This window comes from Solea solea, chromosome 5, assembly GCF_958295425.1.
Source record: "Solea solea chromosome 5, fSolSol10.1, whole genome shotgun sequence".
In the NCBI taxonomy this organism is placed as follows: Eukaryota; Metazoa; Chordata; class Actinopteri; order Pleuronectiformes; family Soleidae; genus Solea; species Solea solea.
This window is the reverse complement of record NC_081138.1, coordinates 2740462-2767261: the sequence shown is the minus strand read 5'-3', so window position 1 is coordinate 2767261 and position 26800 is coordinate 2740462. Positions and strand designations below refer to the sequence as shown.

The 26800-nt window shown below is 44.2% G+C and overlaps 1 protein-coding gene and 1 long non-coding RNA gene across 7 annotated transcripts in view; one reads left to right on the top strand and one right to left on the bottom strand.

Annotated features, from left to right (window-relative positions):
• Positions 1-26800, bottom strand: part of LOC131459316 (uncharacterized) — a 233381-nt gene that overhangs the window by 14363 nt on the left and 192218 nt on the right. The gene's annotated exons all lie outside the window — the stretch shown is intronic.
• Positions 1-26800, top strand: part of sox6 (SRY-box transcription factor 6) — a 122828-nt gene that overhangs the window by 12204 nt on the left and 83824 nt on the right. For 5 of the 6 annotated variants that reach the window (XM_058629006.1, XM_058629008.1, XM_058629004.1 and 2 more), the window contains exons 2-3: positions 7332-7402; positions 15243-15293. In XM_058629006.1, coding sequence (XP_058484989.1) covers positions 15259-15293 — 35 coding nt within the window. In that variant the 5' untranslated portion in view covers positions 7332-7402; positions 15243-15258. The remainder of the gene's footprint in view (positions 1-7331; positions 7403-15242; positions 15294-26800) is intronic. The other variant, XM_058629007.1, reaches the window with a different exon arrangement.

The window sequence follows — 26800 nt, the reverse complement described above, 5'->3', positions numbered from 1 at the left end:
CTTAATATTAGTTATTATAATAAGATTTAAAGACTGTGGCACATGTTTTGGCTATTGTAGGCACAGAACTCAACAAAACATAGTATTTACAGTATGTTTTGGTGCAGAAATGTGACTTCATATGTGTAATTTGCTCACAGATCCATTCCTTTGCTGTAGAGCTGGGAGTTGAACTCTGCTTTTGTTCCGTGCTGCACAGAATGGAAGAGTGTCCGATAAAGAGCCTCCTGTTTTCCCTGCTAATTAAATTTGCCACTAACATATACTGGCAGGAACCTCTTACCTTGTTTGACTTATTTATTGCCTGACTGCAGAGGTAATTTGACCTTACATTTCCAAGGCTCTTTTTTTTTAATCCAGAAAAGGAGTGTTAAACTCAATTATGCCAGTGATCAGTGGCTCAAACACTACATTTGTTTCCTCTGAGGGGACAAGGCGACTCGAGCCCTGCTCTCAGCTTCTTGTCCCTTAGCCGTGGTCCCTGCAACCCTACGCGGTAAAGAGAGGAGGAGAGAGAACTAGGGATGGGGTGGGAGGGAGACATGAGTGAGACGAGAGAGGAAGAATAGAGGTGGGGGGGGAGAGAAGGAGGAAGGAAAGTGCCCCACAGTTCCTGCCATGCCACTGGAGATTTGTGTCCTCCTTTTAAATCATTTCCCTCTTTAGAAGATTAAGAAGGCAGAAATATTCTCAAACTGATCATTTTCCCTCCCCCTAAATGGATTCATTTACATACGCTGCTATTAATTGAGGGGGGGTGGTGGTGGGGGTGGGGGGGGAGACAAATGACCTCTGCAACTGTAAATAAAAAGATAGAAAAAAAAACCCCCAGAGGTTATAATGTTAATTGTTAAAATGGCTGTACGGGGCCAAGTGGAGCCAAAGCGAAGCATACGGCCCCCATCACTAACAGATTTACACCAGTGCCTTAAATCTTAGTCATGATGTCAGCTGTGTGTGTGTGTGTGTGTGTGTGTGTGTTCTCTTTTGTCAGTTTCTAGAGAATTAAGAGCAAACTGTCAGATTTTGGACAGGGTGCAGGGAAATAAGCAGCGAGATGATGCTAAAGTGGAGTGTTGTGTCATTTTCCCAACATGAAATATGATTTTATTTTCTTTTTCGAGACAATTGCAGCCCATTCAAGACTTTCTTTACCCTGTGACGCAGCAAGTGTTTCCAGGTCTTCAGTTAAAGCCGTCTGCCTGCATTGTGTGGCGCTCACCACTAAAATAATTATCTGTCAACTGTAATGCAAGTCAAAAAAAAAATAAAAAAAAAGTGCATCTCTGCTTTTCACCAAACGAGGAAAACAGTGAATAATTTGCAGACACCGATGCCGTGTTGTAACCTGATCATTTATGGATCAGTTGTTTCCTTTCTGGTTTAATTCACCATGTGATTGATTTTCAGTGGCGTACTGTCGGAAAATATCCACACTAAACTGCGCCTGAAATAGGGAATCATTTGAATACAGATGCTTAGAGCTTAAGCCTTGTCACTGGAAAGCACTCGGAGGCAGGAGACAATTGCAGGTTGATTATGTTGCTCCTGACAGAAGTTGCAAGTCCTTTGTACAAGGCAGAGATATTTGCATCTAAATGCTTATTGTAGCCATCTAAACAGCATAAGGGCTGATTGTAAATAGCAGCTGTTGGCTTGTACTCGGGCGAATAAAGACAATTATTTCAATAAGGAAAACTGGGATGGAAATGAGGAAATTACTTGTGGAGATGAAATCAATAAGTGGGCAAACGGCGTTGTTTGTTGTGCCGGTTATATTTGTCATTTTCATTGAGCATGTTTTCATAATCACTCATGAATCTATTTACAGTTGGTATTGTGCAGCTTTAACAGGTGTAAATACAGTGTTTATATTACGCTGTTTGATCCAGGTTTTAAACCTCGTCATCAATCAGTTCATCGATTAGTTTACGTTAATAACGGCGGTTATAGACGCTTCTTTTCATATTATGGTGTTTGCATGTGTCTGAGAAAGATGAAATACGCCATTTTAAGTCTATGTGCAGCCACAAATGTAGATGTGTACGTGTGTGTGTGTGTGTGTGGCTGGTGCCCACAGCAGAGTGATGCCCCTGCTGATTGTCCTCCTCTAAGCTCTTTGTCCTGCTGCACTGAGTGTGTCTGCCTCCTCGGGAGACTGACAGCCTTCTCTAGTGTGGCTCCACAAAGGCCCAGCCTCCTTTGAGGTGTTAAAAACTTCCATTTATGCATCTCCCTGGACAAAAAAAAAAAAAAAGCACCAAGCCCATTTGAGCCCAGTAGCAACACAGGCAGACATTGTGGCCACGCTTCCCTAGCACTCATTTCACAGATTCTAAAACGACTATATGGCAAACAGGATTTGAAGGGCTAAAGTGCCCCGCGAGGGCCAGGCGATAAGAGGGCAGAAACGCCACAGCGCCGTCAACTAGAGGATGGTTGCAGGAAAATAAACACATTACCTGGGAGAGAGGGTGAGACCCCCAACCCCGAAAGAAAGAAAGAAAGAAAGAAAGAAAGAGAATATACTTAGAAGTCAAGAAAAGAGGTCTAAATAGTTTGTATTCTAAAGCTTCTTTCATACTAAAATCAGTGAGTATAACTGGGATTTTTGACCGTTACTTCAGTCCCGTGTAAAAAGTAGTGGAAATACAAAATACTGAGCATCGTCGCGAGGTAAAAAAGTCCAAAGGCAGGCTAGCTAACGGCAGTAAGATGAGTCCACATCTTAGTGTTGCATCAGAAATGACGCCGGAATTTGCATTTGCTGCCAAAAATGAAGCAGATGAAGCAGAAACGAGTTTATTCACCCGATTCTTTCGTTCTCACTAACGCTGAAGCTGATAAAAACGTTGTTTTTGAACAAGCGGGACAGAGATATAATGTTCTGTGTCTGAGCAGTCTCTGAAAATAAGAGGGGGGGGGGGGGGAATCAGGGAGAAATGGTAGGTTTCATGGACGCATGCAGTCTATCGTGGAGGAAAACATTGTGTTTGCTGGGTTCCCTCCCCTTTGCTCCGCCTCAAACACACTCTTATTCTTGTGATATTTGAGGAAGAGAAAATGACGGCACCTGAAAGCCTCGCGTCAGACACTGTTGCACTACTGCCCGGGTGTTTTTACCCTCTGCAGGGACATTACAGTAGTCATCCCTGACACCCAGCTTCAGAGAGACAGAGGGTGAAGATGAAAAGAGAGAGAAGAGAGAGAGAGAGATTTGTCTGGCTGTGACAGTTAAGGGTGTGCTGGAGCATGAAACAGCTGTGTGCACGTGATTGACCTGCTTTCAACACCAAATAACTCAATGATAACTCTCGTAGGAGCAAAACAACATCGTCTTTTTGCGGTTTGTGTGTTTTCCGGTGTCCAAACTTCATCACACGCGCAGGAAGCGAATCAATTTATGAGGTGACGACGACGACGACGACTCGCGATCCATGTCTAAGTCTCCTGAACTCCAGTTTACCTGAACTCTAGCTGTTTTCTAACCAGCGATGTCCTCTCATCCCCAGCTATGGTGATTACTCAGCGTGCGGAAGCTGTCGTTTCATATTTCACAGATGATGCTGCTGCTGAGAGGATTGACTTGATGGAACTGGATATTTAACATACAATCACACGTGTTCAATTACTATGTCAGACATTTCTGTGCCAGAATGTTCAGCGCTTCACGCTTTCGCCCTCCACCCCTGCACACCCCCTCCCCCCCACCTTCCTCTTCCTCCCATTTCCCTATTTCCCCTGAGCCCAGTGTTACAGCCTCAACTCATTGCATCCCAAACTCCCCCATGCAGCAGTCCGCAGCCTGGCTGACTGACTGTGTGCTTGCTGCTTCTGCACAGATAACCACAGACTATATCCAGGTAGGGAGCAGTCTGCTGATGGCATAGATTACCTCTATTGTCAAAATAACCCACTCTGCAGAATTCCTACTTTAGCTTGTTGGGACGCAGGAGGAAAGTGAGGATTTGGAGAGGAGGATTGGGAGGATTTTTTTTTTTTTAAACATGTTGCAGATCTGAACGAACTCCAAACAGTTCACAAGTTTTGGCTTCCAGGATGCACGACCGCATACGACGTACACGATGCATCATTTGCTGCAGACACATAATGTATAAACACGCCTGACGCTCAGCAGCAGAAATGCAACGGAGGGTTAAACACATGGAACATAAACCCTGAGTGTGGTCAGGAGAGCGATGTTGCGGTCGGTCTGCTCTGCGCTGTATACACTTGTGGTGATGATGTCTATTGATACTGAGCCATTGTCACACGACGGCGGGAGAAACACAGCGCCGTGTTACGGTCAGGGAGAATGAAAGTGAGTGTAGGCCAGAACACGCGGGGGGGGAATTTGAAGGTTCACTTGATTCGAAAGTGAATCTTTTCAGTGTTGTGGTCATAAAAAAAGTGCTTTTTTCAGCTTCAGCTCAAGTGGCTACTCAACTCCAGCAGGCGTACGTGTACTGTAAGAGGGTTTAGAACCAGTGAATGTTTTCTTTTTATATTATATTTTATTCATTTTTGTCATTGTTCAAATCTGGAATGTCACAATACTGTTGCCTGCTGTTTCATAGCAGTTTCTGTGTTTTGGAGTTTGGGGACAAAATACATTTATATCACTGAATATTAAAGGTCCAGTGTGTAAGAATGAGTGACATCTAATGGTGTGAGTGCAGATGACACGGCAAGGATAACGTTATTCTTCTTTCATTTGTGTGGTGACCTTCTGCTTCAATGGTGGCCTCAGACAAGCAAGGCCCTAAAGTACATATAAACGGCTTATTCTAAGGCCGTGAAAACCAAAGTCATTTTATTTGTACCCGTGCAAACATATTTGAATATTCTCTCGGCCGATTTATTTATTTTTTGCCTCCTAAATGTCACACACTGGACCTTTAAGGTGAAGACGTGTGGAAAGGTTAGGGCAAGGGTTTGGCAGGCACACGTTTGGTTTGGGAAGATCTCCAGGAAACCAATGTACGCTTATGTTAAGTCCCCAAAATGTGACCTATGACAACATGCGTGTGTGTGTGTGTGTGTGCGCGCATATTCCCTGACAACACTCAGAGTTGGAAATGATGGCATCATTCTCAGCCTTGCGTCAGTGCATTTTTGTGACAGGTTGAATTTTGTCACTGATTTTTGCATGTGTTGAGAGTGTGTGTGTGTGTGTGTGTGTGTGTGTGTGTGTGTGAGCTGTAGCTATGACTGGCTGAATGTAAAGAAAAGGCCACTCTTTGACAGAAATGCCACAGGTAGATGTGAGCGCTGTGTCTCTGCTGTGTCTCTGCTGCTTTGATGTCGGCTCAAACTGCCTGTATTTTTTCAGCGGGGTTAAATTAACCCAACTGAACTATACTCTTTGTTAATGTGTATTTAAAGTGGAGCTAATGCGTCTATTCCCCGTCACCACAACAGTTACCGCTTCTAACAGAAATAATGGAAAGTGTATTATATTGGTGTAAGTGTGTTGACAATTTATTAATAACAATGCAGTGAAACTAATAATTTGAATTTAGGGCTGACTGCGATTGTGTTTAATAAGTTCCCGTTCCTCTAATTAGGAGTGGGGAGTGCCTGTTTTATGTTTCCTGCCTGCAGGGCCAACTCACAGCAGGAAAAGAGCTGCAACATGCAGCTACAATAGTCTGGTTGACACTGACTCTTATTACACCACAGGGATTACCATGTTTGCTTCATTATAATATCATTTGGGTTTGCTCATTATTTCTAATTATGAATTCCTTTGTTTTTGCCCCCCCCTCCCATCAAACAAATAATTAACTTAAATAACCAATGAATAAGAAATACACTCCCCCATCTATTATTTACCTCATTGTTCTCAATCAGCATCAGATTATGAATTCAAAGGTTTGTTAATATCTACTCTCTGTAATTATAAGAGCTCTCGTTTATTTAGGCACAACAGGAATTAAGCCTATAGTCGAGATGTTTGACTGGTTTATTGAATTACCATCCATGTAATATGTGGTTTATCCAGCACACGGGGATTGTTGTGAGGACTCAATACCTACTAATATAAGTTAATCGTTTGTGTGTGAATAGCGGAGTGGGTGGTTGCAGCTGGAGCACAGTTCAGAACAGTGGAATAGTCTGTGTTTAGCTGTCATTTGAGAAGCAGGAGTGGACTTTAAACTCAGAGGTGCTATTCATGTAACAGCTTTCCATTCAGGCGAGGTCACCTGGGTCCCCTCTCCCCCCATTGTCAGCTCCAGCCTCAAGGCTACCACATTCAGACCCGTCTGCAACTCTTGCCTTTATCTGGCTCGTCGTGCGAGCCCTTCAGCCTCCCACACGGCAGACTCCGTGCTGCGCTCTGTCAACAATGCAGTCGTCGTAGCCGGTACATTTATCTGGTCTTGTTGTTGGTGGCGTATTCGCCCCGCCGACAAGAGACCGAGGTGCCGTACTGCAAATTAGTGACAGATCAGTTAAGCATGACCTTAAAAAACCCTTGGCTTTGTTTAATTGGCAGCGCTGAGGCGGACTAATTGCATAAATCAGCTGGTAATGAGATCTTGGCTTATTGTGAAAAACAAGATAATGTGAGAAAATGAACATGAATTAGCTCGTAGCACTTTCATCCCCCGAGCGCGATGACCCCATTGATGGATTGTTTTTCCTCTGTATTGTCGTTATTCCTTCGCTGTGGCTGCATCTGGAGTAGAATTCAGTTCAGACGATGCCTAGAACTGTACTCGCTTCCACTCTGCTTCCCGGTTTCCTGGTTATTCCTGCGTTCTCTCGCAGACGCCGCAGCCTCTCAGCAGACATGCAGGAACTAGCCGAGCATGGCCTCTAAATAAATCATTAGCAGGCGGCGCTGAGAGAGAGAGGGAGACGGTAAAATTAAATAAAACAAGCGCTTTATATGAGTGCTGTTTATTAGTGGAATCTGCCGACTGGAAGACAGATTAATGAGGTAGCCGAGAAGTAGATTTTCAACATTGTCTCGGGCAGATTCCCACTGGTGACAGCTGTGAGGACTGGAGGTCAAACACTAACAAAGCTGTTTTGCTCAGCTGTGGAGACTCTGACCCTCAGCCAACAACACTATGGCCCCATTTTTCCTTCTCCTGTTCTGTGTGTTTGCTCTGATGTAGGTAAATACTGCTCACTCTCTCCCTCTCTGAGACCTTTGTTGATTCAAACCAAATACACTCATTTTGCAACCAACTGGAAGCTATTTATACTCACCAATAACACTCTGCAGGATTGATCAAATGCGAGCTTTTATACGACAGTAATGCCGAATATGAGGAACAATTAAAAATAGACATCTCTGTGTCTGTTTGCTTCCATTTCAGGTTATTTACATGCATTCAAGATCAACTGACCAGTGATTGGTGGAAGCTGGGGATTGAGTCTTTCACTTTTTGTAAGTATCACTTTTGCCTCTTCAGCTGTCTCTGTGTTGCCATGTGTCTCCACACACCCCTGCTGTCTGTCACCCACACGGAGCACCTGCGTCAAATGAGGTGGACAATTGGAGAGGGCGCACAATGTATGCACAATTAGACACTTATACGGGCACAAAGTTCCCGGCCGTTTCAACATCAGGTCGTCTCATTCCTGTCTTTTGCTTTCTTTAAATGATGTGTTGTGATTACAATGGATTCTTTTCACATTTTCCAACCTTTAAGGTGAGAGTAGGATTTATAGTGACAGGATTTTATCTCCGCCTACACTAGATAGGACTTTCTAAGCATTTCTAAGCATTTTTTTTCCTCACAATCCTACAGAAATCTAGATGTAACCAAGGCTATCCACGTTTACAAAAGACTGATAAGATAAAAGTGTCTAATATTTCAATGACTTTAATCCTGTAGGTGGTTTTCCTCCAAAATGGCATCAAGCCTTCATGTAACAGAGGTCAGAGGACGTTTTCAAGGTCGTCTAAACCAACCTTCGCTCGTCTAAAAAAGGGTTTAAGTGAATATTCTTCAAAGCAATACAGTCAGAGAGACGCTGCGAAATGTGGCATTTAGCTTTATAAAAACAGAAATACTAGAGTCCTCTCCGCATCAATATAATATTACTTTAACAGTCTTTACTCAGCTGCTGCTCACGCGGGTTTTCCAATAAAAGTGTATCAAACAAATAAAGGTTGAGGAACTTAGCCGATATTATTCTTTACCTCCAAATGTCAGTCGGAGACATCACGGGAGTCATATTAATGTGGCGGAGAGGCTCTCCAATAACACCAGGAAAACGTCTCACCCAATTCAAAGTTCAGGGCCATTTACCATTGTTTAATCATGTCATTTCCTGTCGCACACATCTCCCCTGCTCTGAGGAGCATGCGCCTGTCTGACACCCCGATACCCTCAGTCACATTATTAATATCCTTTTATATCCTGCGTTATTTTGTAAATATGAACATACAAAAACCATCTCATTTAAGTTTTATAATAAATTGACGCGGGCAGATTTCTGACCAAAGACAAGTAACGGAGTGTTGCCCACAAGCTGTGACACTGAACGACGGCCAAATTTAAACTAAAATGCTTTAGTAGTTTAACTTCTAAAGGCTTCTCATGATATATTGGCGGTTTTCTCCCCCCTCGACATCTTTCTGCCAACGAGCTTTCTAGCTCAGTGGCAAAATTAGCACTTTGTGTCAGGTTGTTAATCACGTTAAAATAAACAAAGTTCAGAAAGTCAAACGGAAGTCCCGATAGTTAGTCATTTGGAGACACGGTTTCTGATTATGGGCTGTGTGCAGTTATTTGTGGATGGAAGTGTTATGGCTGTTTATAGATCTGCGCTACAATCGAAAAAAGACACTTTACAATATTCCTTAAGGGTCGCCAGGCTGTCGACGATATAGAAAAGCCACTCAGCTAGTTGTTTTTCCATATCCAGACCACAAAGAAATCCAACTATTTCTATCTTGGGACTATTCTATCTTCAGAAAATGTCCTTTTCTTTTGGCGTTACGCTGCTCACAAGCAGATGAACAGACAGAAAACACAACATAGGTAAGAAACGCCCGTATTAGAGATTAAAACGCTCATCAATACAATTGACTCGTGAAGTTCTGATGTCAGGCATCTGTTATAAAACAAACAAACACACACATTCATTGCCGTATCACTCCTCTGAGACATTCGGTCGGATCCGCGTACGATTTTGAAAACCCGGATCCATTGACCTACAGGTTTAATTAATCTCAAAACATGACAGGAAGTAATTTGGTTTGTGTCTGGGCCGCTTATAGAACAAGTTTAATTACACTCCCGCGATCTCATTTGGAAACACCTGAGGATAAGTTTGATCATGTGAACAGGCGCGCACACGCACACACACCACACTCTCGCCGTCATTACGCGCCATTCATCGAACGAGTAACAGCAACACGCAGTCTCTCAGCTTGCTGCGGATGGCACCACCTGAAGCGGAGGATGCGCGCGGGGCTTTTTGTCTGAAATGAAATAAATGGCACTTCACGATAAAGCGATGAATGGTTGTTCTTCATCTATTATTTATCAAATGGGCCTCTTCAGTCTAACTGACCCTGCAGTGATTATGGTCAATATGTTCCTGAACACACCGCCTCACAAAGACTTTAATTTCATCAGCCTCAATTACCTCCGAGCGTCCCGGTGAGAATTTGGAAAACTAATTGTTGCGTATTTCATTACCTGGCAAGAATGTGAACTTTATTCATTTTCCTAAACTCCACATTTAATTAATAGCTCGTCTTTTTTATTTGTACTAACGTATGACCTCATTCTGTGTCCCTCAACATGAAATATGCTTTAACTGTCGCCGGAGTTCTCTTATCCTGAACCAAATGAAACAGAGCTAATCTCTGAGTTCATTATCGTTAATTATTGTTGGTGTTTGGCGGAACGACTTAAGGGTTTCGATGGAAACTATTTGATTTCCGTACGAATAGAAACCTCGTCTGGATTTGGCTGCTCTCCTGCATCTGACAAGTATGTTGTGGTGTACTCGAGGACAGAGTCTAACGGCGCAGCTACAGTACATGCAGCAGAAAACACGCCATTAATCTTCCTGCTACCCCAGCTGTGGAAAGTAATGCATAACTAAAAGTCCGGTTAAATGAATTAATGATTTCAACCATGAACTTCTCTCCCAAAACGCCATGAATCCTCTCCAGCTGATAATGCACCACGACCCGAGAGTGTGAAATCCCCGTTGCGTTGAGAGTAGCCAGTTAATTGATTCGCAAATTATTTAAAGTTTGTGGTGCCCAGGGGAGTGCTGGGCTCTAATGACAGCCCGGCTTTTTTTTTTTAAAGAGTTGAAAAACTCTTCCCAGGCAGAGCCAGTGTTAAATCGTGATGTAAGCTAACAAGACTAATCTCTGTCCCGAGAAAAGACACGCTTCATTTGGAACGAATGTTCCTGTGAACTGGGATCCGTCCCGTCGTAAATAAAATATTCAACGTAATTGTTATTTTTATTGTGTGTTTTTTTTTTTTTCCTCTTCTCGTAAAAGCAAATTCATTATTTAATTGCGTGTCGTCAAATTAAAGTCTGGTTAAAGCTGGACCAGGCCGCTCAGTTGCAGAACAGGTTTTTTGCCTTTTAGTGTGAAGTAGTCGGATCTCTGCGTTAATATCAAGGAGCCTCTAATCTCAACCCATTAGCCACCGCTGTCATTCAGACACACAGTGTCGGCCTGATTTAAATAAAATGAAATGAAGATAGTTGTTTCTGGTCCCTTGGCTTCACTCATTGCCATAAACATATGCTCTGTGCCCTGCTTCTTTCCATCTTATTTATGACTTTAATTTGTTGTGTGGGCTGCGCAAGAAATCAAATTTAATCCAATCCTCCCAGGGACCCTGTCATATAATAACATGGTAATTTCTGTGTATCCTTTTGAAAAATGAGGAAATTAATTCCTCCTGACATGTTCTAATTATTCCAGTGTGAACGGTGGATGGGCTCCCTCCCTCCACAACCCCTCCCCCCCCCGCGCCACCCCTTACCTCCACCCCCTAAGTGTCAGTTGCCGACGGGTGGCGAGGTGCTAATGCTGACCAGCAGCGCGTTTAATTTGAAACATGAGCAGACACCTTTCAACACACCTTCCTAATGTTGGAGTGGCTCACACAAATTAATTCACTACTCATCTGGCAGCTCTGACGGGGGTGTGTGTGCGTGTGTACGTGTGTGTGTGTGTGTGTGTGTGTGGGCTGTGGGATGAAAGAGGGGGTCAAAGGGACAGCGCTGCCATTAGTAAAGGTAACATCAGGTGTGTGTGTGTGTGTGTGTGTGTGCTGTGCATAGATACATGGATTACATCTGTATGTGAGTGTGTGTGTGTGTGGACACCGGTGCTGGGCCAGCCGTCACCAGGCTCGGCGTGTCTGGGTGTCGAGTTGGCGTTAAGGTGTCTGTTGGGATGTTGGGACTGATTGGACAGCTTCTCTTCCTCCCCTCCGAACCACGCCACCTTTTCACACATCCCTCTGCTCCACTGAGAGGCTTATTTAATTAGACTGTCATCAGGCAGTCTTTAGCTTATCGCGTCAATTTGCATCGGGACACCGCTGGCAGAGATGTTTGCGGAACAACGGGCTTCTGTTTTTCGTGCTTTTCACTTTTTCCCCGGGTTAAGAACTTTATGAGTTATTAATATTATTGCTCGACATAACATATTAATCATTGAAAAGCTGATTGTTACGCAGTGTCCAGTCAAAACACGGTAATATGAGAGCGGAGAGAGTCACGCAGTCATTCTGACACACTCAAGTGAGTCAGGAAGTGACAAGACTGAGTCTCTGTATACATTCAGGACCGAGAGACAAATACTGTTTCCACTCTAATTATGTACAGTATCTACGCAGCTAAGAGAGGCGGAAAAAAATAAACACAATTTACTGAATCCACTGTAGTTGATTTGGTGTGTGTGTGTGTGTGGTAGCACTGAGGGCTCATGGCTGTGGAGTCATGGTCGAGAAGAGAGCGTGGCTTTGTGAGCAGTGGGTGGATCTTTGCATGACTCAGAGAGGGGAGAAGCATCAACATGGCCGCCCCGGGGCCCCATAGGAATATAGTGTCCCCGTCCCCACACCCCGAGGGAGTGACCATTAACATTTTTGGATGCATGTGGAGGGAGAAAATTCACTCTCCATCACTGTGGAAGAACTGAGACTTGAGCTATACCCATTAGGCTGCAGCTCTGTGCGTAGATTTACCCCATAAGCTGGTTTCCACTCAGTGCAACAGAGTGTTTGGAGCCCAGTTGGACTTCCTGGATCGACACAGACTGTCGCTCTGTGTATCCGCCTCTCTGGTTGTCGCCGTTTTCCTCGTATTGCTTTGTTTATCTACCAAGTAACACGGGATGGAGTTACTAGTCTAACTTCTGTGTCTCACTGAGTGCCGCACACTGTGTGAGCCTGTTAATAACTGAAGGCTGAAAGTGCCGTCTCGTGCCAAGACCCACATGGCTGCTGGCGGTGCATTAAATCAGCAGTCAATTTGACTGGAAGTTTGAAATCTGGGCTAGGTTAAGGGGATGTGCTGAAGCCGTGTTAATAGCGAGCTTGTTGTCCATATGGTACTGCTTTAATAGAGCACATTTGTTGCAGATGGTGGGAGACTTGGTTAGGCAGAGGCAGCTTTTGGCAGGGGCTCATTCTTCGAAAGGGCTGCCTTTGCTGCTCAGACTGGCTCAGGCCAAGTTAGTGATGTCTATCCTCCCTGCTTCTCCTTCAAAAAAAAGAAAAAGAAAAAAAGAGAAAGAAAAAGCCTGCCCTTGAATTGTGGCCTAACCTTAATTTAAATGCATTCCTTTATTTTTGTATTCGGAGGAAGAACAAATACAATGTGGCTCAGTCACTTTTTCCTGAGTTTGGTCGTTTGCTTTCCAAACCGCACCTTTGCTTCCATAGGCTAAGTTCGGTTGTTTCTGACCACAATGGGCCCGAAGACAGCAGGCACAGCTGAGGAAACACAAGCACACACAGAGCGAAAGAACAAGGGTTATGGAATACGACCAAAGATAAAGATAGCAGCCCAGCATTTGGCTTAATCTCTTTCCTTTTCTCTCTGCTACTGTCTCAACAAGTCCCACTGAAGGATCAGGTGTCAGAGAAATCATCACACACTGACAATCACCCCGCGACTGGTTATACAACGCCGTCTTTCAAAATCGATACCGTTTCTATTTCCATTCTGATCAAAGGTTTGTAGCAAATAAGACGCGTTTGCACGTTCACTGAGTTCAAACCAAGTGTACGTGTGCGTTTGTGCGGGTATTGTTCTGGTTTGTGTGCAGCAGATGGAGAGTGCGTGTGCTTTTTGCACTCACAGAAGTGAGGAGACACGCTTGAGCTGCTCTGCACTGTTTGACGGTTGTTTTCTCACGTTGTCACTGGTTTGGTGTGTTGTGGCATGGGGATGGTACAGCATTATGTGTGCTGGCCTCTGGGCCCTGCTGAGTGGAGAAAAGAGCAGCAGCAGCAGCAGCAGCAGCAGCAGCAGCAGCAGCAGCAGCAGCAGCAGCAGCAGCAGCAGCAGCAGCGCCCCTGACTCTGCCACTCCCGCCTCCCCAGACACCTTATTGTGAGAAAAGTCTCGGCTGAGTCCTCTGGGCCTTGTGGATTCACTGCCTTGCTAAGTGCTGGCCAGACTGAAAGGCACAGTGTCCTTGGACCAGCTCATTCTTTCCATTCTCTCAGAGGCTTTGTCTCAGAAGCCAAGAGAGCAAGGGGAGAAAATGCCAAATTACACCCGTGTCACAGAAACTTAAGGTGTGCGAGGCCTGAGATGTGTTGTTTGTGACGGGTCGTGTAGTGAAGTTGCCTTTAAAGGATATGATTTTGAAACAATTTGATAAAATGGAGATGAAAGCATTTGTTATTATGGTAAATGCACTCACTGACCACTTTATTAGGTACGCCTGAATGTATTTAGTCATGTAGACATGGTCAAGACAAACTACTGGAGTTCAAATCGAGCATCAAAATGAGGAAAAACAGTATTTTAAGTGATCATTTCTGACAATTACTGAGAATGTGCCTTATCGAGCTGCTAATTGAGATTCGACTTGAAAACTATTAATTATTCAGCCCTACTTTACTTAATTTGAAAGTAACATTGGTGCCACACAGGTTAATCTGTGTATTTGAGAAACTGCTGATTTCCATCCCCAGCATTTATATAGAACGGTCCAAAAAAAAAGCGAAAACAAGAGATAAAAAGCCGGCGTTTAGAGGAGAATGACAAGACTGGTTTGAGATGACAGTAACTCAAATAACCACATTCTACAACCAACGCATGAATGAAACCATGTGTAAATGCACAAAACACGTCTGAACACTGAAACACAGCAGCAAAAGACCACACCAGGTGCAGGTCCTGACACTTAATTAGGTGTCTGGTGTACCTAATAAAGTGGCCAGTAAGTGTATATTTTACTGTGTGCCACGTTCTGGTCTTTATAAGACTAGCTGTGAGATCTGAGGGACATTTTAATCCCAACCACTGACAAAGGATCCCCTCACAAATCGCTCCTTAAAACAAAGCACATGGAACTCCTAATCAATTTCCAACCAATTTGGACACACACACAAAAAAGTGTATGGTATACAGAGCAATAACACGGGCTAATGGAAACCTGTTGTAAGTCATTTTTAGTCCATGTGTCTCCACTATTTCGTGGCCAAGGCTTCTGAACGACCCCTGCGAGTGGTGACATCACGACCACATCCTTTTGCCTTGCTGACGTTGAGTCCCAGCTTGGGTCCCCTGCGGCTGAGCTCCCAGAAGCCACAGCACCCTCACTACACATGGGCTGCAGCTGGACCACCGCTGGCTACTCAGTCTGCGCAGACCGGGGACTGCTCTGGGATCTGCGGTCACGCTGCTGGATGTACATGTTATATATCTGCATGCAGTGGTGGAAAAAAAGGCCGTATAGAGATCAGTAGGCAGAGTTTATTTGATGCAAACATATCATCAGGCCCTCGGTGCAAACCCAACGTTGTATGCAAATCCACTCCCTCGTTGGAAAGAGGTATAATTAATGATGTCAGTTCATAAAAAGAGAGGATGGGTTCATAGCCATATTTCTACTTTAATTAAAGACATGCCTTATTATAGGAGGAAGATGTATGCTCTATGTGTTTTTCTTTCTTTGCCTCCATTCTCCCCTATCTCCTTGTTCTTCTTCTTCTTCTTCTTGATCACTCGTTTCATAAATGAAAATGGTTCTTTGTGATTTCTCCTGCCAGAACCCCGCACGCTGACATGGAGGGCTTTCTACGTAGCAGCTTTTTACTGAGGTTAGTTTCATTTACGTTGTTGCCATTCAAGATCACGCCGTACAGCCGGCCAGACAGGGGTGGTGCAGCGGGGTTAACAGGGGTTACTGTCTGACACACTGTTAGCTCTAGACTCTGTGTGTGTGTGTGTGTGTGTGTGTGTATTTAAGCAATGTCATACATGGATTCTAACATATTTACTCAAGCTGTGTGTTAAAAATGTGTTCACGTGTAATGTGGCTGACTGGCAGGAGCCATTCAGACCTCAGAGATCCAATCACATGTGGATTAAACTGTTGGCACCTGCCATTAAAATGCATCCTGGACACACACACACACACACGCAATCTGACCACATACAGTACGTCCTCAAACCACCTCCGAATGGGGCTTTTGTCATCAGATCTGAGAGTGTTCAGACTTCCACTTAGCTCAATCTGGACTAGACCAGATCACTCGGGTCTAAAAATCCTCCTTCAGACTAAAGACACAGACACACATATGTAGTATTTCTGTGTCTTTACACTGCATGCTTTTGTCTGACCACTCTAGACCCACCTGCCCCCCCCCACACCCTCCACCTCTCACTAACCACCCTAATCAGGGATGTTGGGGCGAGTCAGCCGCTGGCACACTGGCCGTGTGATGTGCTGCTGCTTCCTGTTGTGCTCCGTGTTTGTGTTCAACCTAACATAAAGATTTACATTTTTTTGTCTTTACCCTTCCTGTGATTCTAATTAAAAATGTGTGCTGTCATTACACACACAGAGGAAGTAAATAAGAGAGCGTATTTACCATTGGCTCCTTTCCTAGTCAACCACCTTCTCTAGGCTCCAGTGTTGCTCCCTAATTAGGGTTGGCTCATTAGAAGCCACAGCAGCAGCATCTGCCTTTCAAAGCTGCTGTCAGCCAAACTTTACTAAAGCTAATGAATCCTCTTTGATTTCTTTTTTCAAAAGGTCACTTATTTGATTAAATTACCAGTGTTTTTTTCCCCTCTGCCTCAGAACTGTTGGGGGGCATTTTAAAAAGAAAGGGCACTTTGATAGCATTACTACCACAAGTCAGACTGTAATGGAGGAACTCAATAAGCAAATCTCTCATTCATCACGATCTATTTTACACTTCTTAAGGCTATAACTGGCGCTATTCTCTTATTGTGAGAGCATCAAGTACAAACCAGGTAATACTCATTACACATGTTCCTATTCATGAACAAATAATGCAGTACACTCAGAGTCGGCTGCGGTAAACAAATCAAATAAATGATGCAAATGCGCAGCAGCTGTTTTATCTTCCGTGGCGCGCGGACCAGATTATTTGGTGTGGTGTAACGTATGTGCTTCAGTTCGCTCAGGCGTCACGCAGCTTACATGTATGACAGCACAACCCGCCAGGGCTCATTTTCAGTTTTCTTTGGCGTAAAAGACGTCAGAGCTCTCGTGGCGGACGACAAACCAGCCGCGCGGCAAAAGCACATCCCAAAAACTTCCAACATTCAGTCGCACATCTACAAACGCAGCGAGTGAGGGAGGACAGGGAGAGGAAGAGGGGAAGAGGGGAGAGAGAGAAAAGGAAACATGCCCTTTGACCTTGGCTTGTTCTCAACAATTTCCTTTTGTTCTCATCGCTGTGAGAAAACACTGTGATTATTCCGAGTAAACACATTATTGCGCCGCTAATCCACATCCTTCTGTCAATGTCTGTTTTAATTAAAGGAGAAGTGCCAGCAGAAAGACATCACGCACACACTGGCTGCAGATTGGAGGCCTCAACAATCAGGGGAAGATTAAAGGCAGGCTTTGGTTCAGGGTTAGCCCTTTTGCTTGGATAAGACTTGTGTCGTGGAGTGGGCTCAGGAGTGGGGGGGGGGGGGTTGGTAAAGGGTGAAAGGGGAGAGAAGGATAGAAGCAGAGGTTGGATGGACGTGGCAGTTAGACATTCTTCCAGTGAAGAATCCCAGTGTCTTTTCTGGAGCAACTGAATTAGGTCAAAGGGGGATTTTGTGAATATGCTTGTACATTTCTGCTCCGAGAAGCAGATGTGAGTGAGTGGTTAAACTCGACGTCATATCTCAGTAGCATACAGGATGGGCTTTTCATTATCGTAATGAGTCATAGGCTTGGTTTGACTCACGCCTACAGTAAGTTTTAAAGAGATACAGAAGTGCTTCTGTCAATATTTCATGGTCAATCGAACGCTTCGGTGTCGTCGCGTCACTTTAAAGTTCTCGCCGTCTCTAAAACGACTGTAAAAGTTGCGGGAAGCAACGCGCAGAGTGTGTTTTATGTCAATATTATCACGTGTTGACGTCTTTGTTGGAGAGGAGATACATTTTTATGATATTATGGAAGAAGATGTTTAACAGGATTGTGTGTGTGTGTGTGTGTGTGTAGTCAGAGAGACTGAGAAAATGAGAGTGTGATTGAGGGAGAAAGGGGAAGGAAGAGAGACAGAATACAGAAAGATAAGCAGAGGAGGGGGGAGATACTGAGAGAGAGAGAGAGGGTGAGAGAGAAAGATGTCTTCAGTCTCTGTCTACTCCCAGTGGGCAGGACCTCCCCCTCCATTTCTGCCATTATTTGATGTAATGAAAGGAGAAAGTGTGTAACATTGAGATTGTTAATTAATTTAGTCTAACAAGATGAAGATAAATGAAACCCACTGAAGGTTGACTAGGCTAAGGGGCCCACTTAGCATTCCTCCTGCCCTCCAGCTCTCTCTCTCGCTCTCTCCTTTACAATGAACTGCAGCTTTTGAGGTGCAGTACTGTGTTTGTACAACCGCGCCGAGCTCTCACCTACAAAGTTTGCATGTGGAACGAAATATTTCATTTGCAGGGTCATAATGGCTTGTGCAGGTGGTTTCAGAGCATACGTGCACTTATCTAATGGGGCATCGTTGCATGTTTTTGTCCATGTTCTCTCAGGAACACCTTGTGGCCTTTTTTTCATTGCCTCAGATTATCTTCTGAAAGGCAGACCCCCCCCCCCCCCCCCCCACACACACACACACCCACCCCAACTATGGGTTATTTGAGATCACAAAAAGCAGACATTTCTGCTTGACAATGACCAGACAGTTGTCTTCCTTCACAGCTCTTACAAACAAATCAGTCGTCCGTCGAGGCTCTGCCACTGCGGACAATCTGCGCGGGATCTTCATGGCAGCACAGAGCAATCATTATGGCAGCCATTCTTTGTCTCCTTATAGTTCTCAAGTCATCAACAATGGACTGGTGATTGTATGAAGGAAAAAAAAAAAAAAAAAAGCCAGAACAATTATGTCCTTAGTTTGGGGGCAGGACACTGTTTTAAAAGTGCAATCCCCGATAATGGCCTCATTATTGTTATTCTTGGGAGAAAGCGGTAGCTGCTCGCTGTACGTCATTACTTTGGTAAATTTCGATTAGCTCATCATGCCGTCTCCTGGCAAACAGAATAAGAGCTAATTAAAAGTGAGGGAGCCCTCCTGTCTGTGACTTAAAAGGTAGCTCTTGATAGGCTGTTAATATGAAAAAAGTGGGTAAAAAAAAAGAAGAAGGAAGAAGGAAGGATTAGAGCCGTTACCCTGGTAACTCCCAACTTCCATCTGCGAGGGAACAATGAACTTGTGTTGCTCCACCACCTAGGCTAGGGAAGAAAAAAAAAAAAAAGCACGGAAGTGAGTGTTCTAAAAAGGACAAGAGCCTTTATTTTAAACAACAAAATGGGATCCGGGCCTAATAGGCTGTTTGGTGTGAGCTGTTAGGAGCGATCGCTGAAGAATAGAGGAGGGGGGGTGAAAGGTCAACGTGTAATCACAGGACAGTAACAGCTGTCTGCCTGTTACACAGTAGTACTGTGCATAATGTGTGCATTACACAGTATAATGTAGCACTTCTGCTTGTGTTTGAAACGACATCAACTTAAAAAAACACTGTCATATCAAAGCAGCAATTTCAATTAAAGTCGCAGTGTTCTAGGTAAGGGTAGAAACCTATGGCAGTCATGAGTAATGCATTTCCATAATAATATTTTTATTCCAACCAGCACTAAAACAGGTTTCAGAGGCATTACTAGAAAGTGTTTGATAGGCTCACAGTTAATTGCTGTAAAAAAAAGAATGCTCCCACTCTAAAACCCCGTTGAGTTATAATGATCCATGACTATGATCCATGCAGGAACAGTATGTGTTTCTCTTTGAGTTTTATGTCCCTTATTACAGCTGCAATACGGCCGCTCACATTAAGCTAATTTATGGCCGGGGCCAGCGTAACAGCAGCACAGGTTAATGAATTTGGCATTACTAATTAAACGTTATAGAGGGATGAATATGAATCCTGCAGTTGGGAGGGATGGTAGAGGGAAGGGAGGAGGAGGAGGAGGAGGAGGAGAATTGGACAGAGGACTTTTCTTTATCGTTTCTTTCCCTCACTTCCTCAGCTGGATGGGATCGCAATGAGTAAAACATGAATGTAAAGACATCAGAGCCTCTGAGGGGAAATGGAGGACGTGGTGTTTGAATGAAACGCCACAACAGAAAAGACATGATCATTTCTGTACAACTCCACAGAATGTGTTTTTGGGAAAATGAAACAACAACAAAAACATTATTTAACATCATTACGGCCATTTTGTGTTTGTATTTCTGGTTGAGTTGTGAAGTATTGCAGGTTACCGCTAAAGAGAAGACACTTTGAGTTCAGTCACCTTTTGAAAAACAGGACTTTAAAGGCCGCGGAGTAAAGTCTGTTCAAACACGGAGGGACGACGGTGACAGTGTGGAATAACAAGCAATTAATCCAATGCCCTCTAACGCACTCTCTCTCTCTCTCTCTCTCTCTGTGTGTGTGTGTGTGTGTGGAGGAAAACAAGATACATATTTTCCCTTCACTTGCCATTATTCATTAGTAAAGAGCGACTCTTAAAAGGACAGAAAACAAGATTTATTTTATTATAATAATGAGCGATAATAGCCATTTCACTTAAGAAATACCTGCATTAATAACAGCTATAACTACCAATGGATAACTATTTATGGAAGGAACAAGTCGATGACAGTTTAATATGTGAATAGGTCATCATTTTCATTCTTTGTAACTGTTTGGAGCTCTGTCACTCTGTCACATCACAGTGAAACGTCACTGTTTAGTCTCGGTTTTTGCTGCTAATAGCTTTCGTCGAGTATCTTTTCTCACACTCCACGTCAGACACCGTCTCCCTGAAAGCCAAGCCTTTCAATTTAGATTTCAATTATCATGTTAGTTTTGTGATTAGACTTTTAGTCCTCCAGGAATCAGACCTCTCCGCTCCTCTCTATTCCACTTCCCCCTGCAATCACATCCCATCTGATGAATTGCGCATATAATTACGGGAGTTATTGAATATGCAGATCACTGCTGAGTCTTGGTGTGCTGCTCATAATGCATCAACTTTAACTGTATCAAACAAGGGTCTCTGAGAAAGACCCACTCTGGTAATGACGGAGGGCCAACGTGTGCTATTAGTCAGAGATAACAGACAACATGAAGGCTGAGACGCAATTAAAACAGGGCCGCGCTATAATCCCTGTGTGTGTGTGTGTGTGTGTGTGCCCCCCCGCCACAACATGACTTGGCAGCGAGCGACGTCCATCGTTAAAAGCAGCGCAGCACAGATCCGTCGGATTCAGAGAGCCGGTGCACAAGGTGTTTATGAATCAACTGATGTGAGGCATTTCCCCCATGTTACAGTATGTTGCTACCATGGTCTTACACCCTGTTCCAATGATGCAATCCCTCAGAGCTTTTCAAGAGAGCACTTTACAGGCACACCCACAGGAGGGGAATGTGGGAAAATTTGAAACTTTTGATAGCTTTTAGAGAGCTCTCTTAAAACCTGGCTCGCAAGCAAAGAGAAAAGTGTCTCTCGCACTTTTCTCTGCTGTCAAACTATAAGGATTTGTTGCTTGCTTTTGCACAGGTCCAAAAACAACACTGTTTTTTTTGTTAAAAAGCCACATAAAGGTGGCGGGGAGGGGGCTCCGGCTTGAGTTTCACACACAATTGAGAATACAGGGAAATGGAAGAAAGTGGGTCCTGTATTTTTAGTCCACGCTGTAGTGATGCGTCTGCCTTTTATAGCCGATACGCCGCGCTGAGGCTGGACGACTGCCCTGCTGACACCGGAGGACGGTTTATAGACTGCACAAGCTCTGCACAACATGATCTCCTGCACACAACCACAGACAATATAAATACAAAGACCTGCCCGACAGAACACCGGATCACGTCGTAGTGTAGTGCACATGTTTTGTCTGGCGCCATATTATTATTATTATTATTATAATATGTTAGTATTAGGCATTTCACCTTTTACACCACAGACGACAGCAGCTTCAGATGGCAGCCAGTTGTTAGCACGTTGAATGCCGTTCTTTGTCTCTTCTCTTACTTGTAATTATTTAAGCTGATAAAGGATAAAAATCTGTCTGTTCTTCGGTCCAAAAAATGCTGCACTCTGGATTGTGCCATGTTTTTCTGGCTGTTGTCTTGCTCTTCTGTGTGTACCGGCTTCCTTCTATTATTTCTGGGTCCGAGCCAGGGCTGGGAACTGTGGAGCATGCACGGAGAGCCCGGGCCAGTCTGGGTCCAATTGAACATGCTGCGACTCCCAATCTCATTATCTTGGTGTGTTAGTCCCACTTTGAGAAATTAAATACAGTAAAATCTCAGTCGGTCTAACACGATCATTGTTTTTTTTCAGTGATATGTCGACGAGAGGCCTGTGCAGTTATTTTTGCACACGAGAGCAATCTTTTCATATCTGAGGAGGTTAATCTGGTTCCTCTTCAAGCAGAACTAAAATAAAGGCCGCACTGATCGTGTGAAATCTTGTGTCCAATAGTCATAGTGGCAGGTATTAGAAGCTGGAGCCTTTTTCACTGTCATGGGTGTCTGGTGTAATTAAGTCTCAGCACCGGGGGCTTTAAGCACCGGGGGCACTGTGGCACTTTACCCGTTTCCATGTATATTATTAGGTTAATAGGATTGAACGTGTTTACACCAACTGTTAGCTTAACGGGAGGTCAAGAAGGTGACTTCAACTTTGTTAAGGGGCTTACGCGGGAGCTCAAATAGCATTATACTGGCTGACTAACAGGCACTGAAACACGTGCGTGAGTCTGTAAGGTGAAAAATAAATAAATAAATAAAGGGCATGGTTATGTGGCCAATCGGAGTTGACTTGCCTTTTACTGTAAGGCAAGTGTGTTGCAAGGGCATTGACTTTTGTCGAGTTCCAACTATTGTTTGCAGATTGGTTACACACTGAAGGCTGTGAAAGACACATCTGCTACCTTCGGCTCAGCTCAGCGGAGAGCAGATAGACAGTTGGCAGTAAGGGTCGTGTGTGTGTGTGTGTGTGTGTGTGGTCTGAGTTACCTTGTCCTATTATCAAATATTTGTCCGGCCTTCACTCCCATGTTACCTTTTTTTTTCTGTTTGCTTTGTTTACCAGACTATCTCGGGCACATTGATAAAGTTGTGTTCATGTGTCTTTGTTAGCTTGGTTTTTGTCGTCGCACAATAAAGGCATGCGAATATTATACGTATCGCTGTCACAAACGTCGCTGAAAAGGTCGCAGCAGGAATGAGTTGATATTTAGGAGTAGAAAACTGTCGTTTTTTTTGACATCAAATATAAAACTATATTTGTTTAATGTGTTTTTGATTGATTTCCTGATTGAGATCCAACGAGCGGTCATAAATGTTCCCCAAACAAAGGTTCTCTTTGTGTGAATGGGGGCCCCAGTCGAAATGGAGGAGTAGTTTGAGATTACCAGATTATTTCCTACTCGCCCAGCAGTGAGTGAGGCGAGGCGAGCCGCAGCTCTGCGCCGTGCTGTGCTGAGGCAAAGCATAATGAGTGCGGTGGCAGGGAACCACAACAGAGCCGGGGCAGAGGCTGCCTGGGAACCAGAGGCCCATGGCCCACAGCCAAACACACGCACACACACACACACACACACAAATTCTGGTTTTTAGAAAAGCAATTTAGTTAATGATTTCATTTTAAGGCACTGTCATGGTGCATGTGTCGTCGGAGCAACAGAAGCAAAAGAATAAAAACGGCAGAAAAGAATCTCTTGAACAATAGATTGCGGTGAATACAGTATCACTTGTGGCTCGGCTGCCACTGAGGACATTTGCAGCTGAAGCCGAGCAGAGGTCAGACACATGGTTATCGACAGACAGCTGGAGCATTTTGTGTTTCTGTCAGCATCTAATCCACTACAGCGTCCGCTTCCTCAGAGTGGAAAAAACAGCGCGTTTTTCTGTTCGACCGCGTCTGTCAGCTCTTCTTTTTTATTAGCACTGTGTCTCACATTCATTTACTCGGGTTTTTCTCACTTCCAGCCCATGAATGAACCCGTCTTAGCATTGCTAAAACAGCAGCTTGTACATGTCTTGTGTGAATCAAATTTTTGGGCAATTACTCAGATCAGTGGCCGGGCTTTCTGCCTCTGCTCTCCAGTCTTTTTTTTTTTTTTTTAAATGCATCAGCTGTCAATCAGTCATGGTAACTTTTAACCACCTCCAAACAGCGCCGTGTGCCAGCCATTCATTTACTGCCTCACTTTTGCTCGGCTTCTTCCTGTCTAACCTGTCAGATTGACACACACTGTTGACCATGCTTTCTATTCACTACTGGCAAATTAATTGGTTTCAGTGGTTTAAATCAGCAATCAATGTCAGTTTCCCAACATAATAAGCCTTAATCATAAATCTTTGAGGTGTGGCTCGCCTGACCCCTATTCATCATGGCTCTGCTAGATGGCCTCATCTGGGTGGAGCAAATGAACTACCCCTGTTTTGATTTTCCAATTGACGTGTCACATGAAACGCTGCTACTCTCTCCCCTCCCCGGCGCGCTCGCTCTCAGCCCTTCTTCTCACAGTCCTTAAAAAACACACAAGGGCCCAAAGACAAAGAGGAAAAAGGACTCCAGTTGTCACAAGGGGTGACACATTTTGTGCACCTTCCCTTGTGTGAGAGTGTTCAGTGAATACCATTAATTTATTCAGAGTGAGAAAAAGAATAAGAGAAAAGGGGTAAAAAAAAAAAAAAAACACACACTAATGAATTAGAGGTGGGTCTAACTGTAGCTAATGAGCTGTTGTCCTCCCAGCCTGTGGAATAAGAATAGAGAAGCTTAATTACAACAGTGTAGAAGGTAATTCCCTCATTTCTGCCGTGAGCAGCCACAGAAATCCATTTATGAGATGAGAGTGAAAAGGGAACAAACTGCTTCTCTTTCTCTTTAGACATTCCAAATTTGCCAATTTGGTGTGCGGGACATGTGAAGCATTCTCCATTAGGGGAAAAAAGAAAGAAAAAAAGAAATGCATAAGGATAGTGATGGAGAAAGTGGGCCACTGTGTGTGTGTGCGCCGACAATCCAGATGTCCAAACCGACGGCAGTTGAAGCGAACCCTGTGCCCAGTGTTGGGCACTGGGATTGCCAACGATGACCTCATGATGGGAAGACCAAAGACTGAGGCCCATAGTTCCCCTGCCATACAGCACAATACACCCCCATCCCACCCCTTCATAAACCATTCAGACCAATACTCATGCTTTTCCTGCTCTCTGCAAAATTGCTCCTTCAAATGCTTTTCCCCCTCGAGTATTAGAACAAAAGTCTGAGATTGTGGTGCTTTTTTTTTCTTAATTTTTTTTCCTTCTCAAAGGCTCTGCTTTCTCCCTTTTAAATTCCCTCCTCTTTTGAGATTCCCATGCTCCCTACAGACGTATTGTGCATCTCTTTGGTAACTTGGGATGTGTCCCTTTACTTGTGGTTGGCACCCCGACGCTAACTCCTCAACTCACTTTTCTGGCAACTGTGAGAGATGTTACACTCGATTTGTTGAAGTGCAGCCATTTGCAAATTCTCCAGCGCACAGACGGAGTTATCTTTGTACATGACAGAATGGACCTGACCTGAATAGAGCTTTGTTTACCGTTTGACAAAAAAAAGGGGGCCCCACTCTATATTTCATCTGTCACCGTTTCTTTTCGTGCCTTCAACAATGCCCAATTGTTTCCATGAAGATTTCAGGTTCCACGAACAGGAGCATTCTGTATTATTATTCTCCTGCCAAATTCCGATCTCTGTTTTCCTTCTCCTGCTCACAAAGGGCTCATAACTTACTGTCAACTACCGAGCGAGCCACAAAGCTCTACTGTTGCTCAGCAAATAGGGTCGTGTCGGTTGACGGCTCGGGTCGCTTTGAGGTTTGCTTAAGTGCAGCGGCGGAGGACTCTTTGGGAAAAGGAGAAATTAAAAGAAAGGAGGAGGTGTAAAACGACAAGTAGCATTTCTCGTCTCGGTATGTTCTCCGTCACAGGCGGAGGAACAGCTGTCTGACGTTGACCCACTGCTGTTACGTCCCCTCAAGCCCTTACGGCATGTATACGCTCCCACCCTTTAGGCTTTGGCCCGCAATTAACAGTCAAAGTTGGTTTATAGAAGAAGAAGAAGAAGACGAGGATAAGAAAACATGGAGGCGATTCCGGTAGGAAGACTAGAAATGACGCTAAAACTGCCTAATAACAAGTTATCACTACATGGAGACAGTGAATGCACCTTCAAGCGTGTCAGTCAGAGTGGACTTTGTGTCCACATAAGTTAACTTGTGTACGTCCCGGGCAACTGAGCGGCTGTTATGCCATCTAATTCTGAGCTTGTGTCCAGGGATCAGGAGAAGGGCCGGTCGTACATGGGACCAAAGTAGGAGGAGTGGGGGGCGGGGCTGGGGGGGACGAGGGATTCAGTGTGTGAGTGCTCATCGACCCTTCCTGAGTAGACAGACAGGGACACTTAAGCACTCTCACACCTGCATCTGCCTTTGCCTTGCACGGGGGGCAAGGACACCCAGCAATGCCGTCACGGCAGCTGCACAAGTGTTTAAAGTAAGACACAAGACAGTTCCTCGAGTAGCGTATTATTGCAAATAATTTACCCTGCAAAGTAATTATCGATGCTCTGCTCAATATGTAAAGTGTGCACTTCAGGTGGCTTGCTTAATTTGCCCGGGGTGGCTATCATTTGAGGGTGGATTTTTTTTTTTGCGGCACTTTCTAAACGAGAAGGCACCAGGAGAGAGAGGGTGAAGTGAAAATGAAGTGGCGCCGTAATTGAGTTGACTTTTTGCAGGGGAAGGTCAACAATAATGGAGGAACAATTTAAACAAATTCATTTAGTCAACTCTCCAATCACTGTGCAGTTGGTTGCCTTGTTGGAAAATCCGTATTTTCACAACCATTTACTGTATTTTAATATCATTATCTGTAATTACTTTGATGGCCAAGGTTTAAGGATTTAAAACACTGACTCAAATCTGTCTGGAAAAACCTCTTTGTGAATTATCGTACAGATAAATTGTATGTGTGTGTGTAAAACAGACTAACAGTGTACGGCTGCGTCTTCCGAGTTGATTATGTATCCAGAAACCTGGCTGCTGCACAGCATGGCACAATCACAATGGAGGGTGATAATTTAATTGTG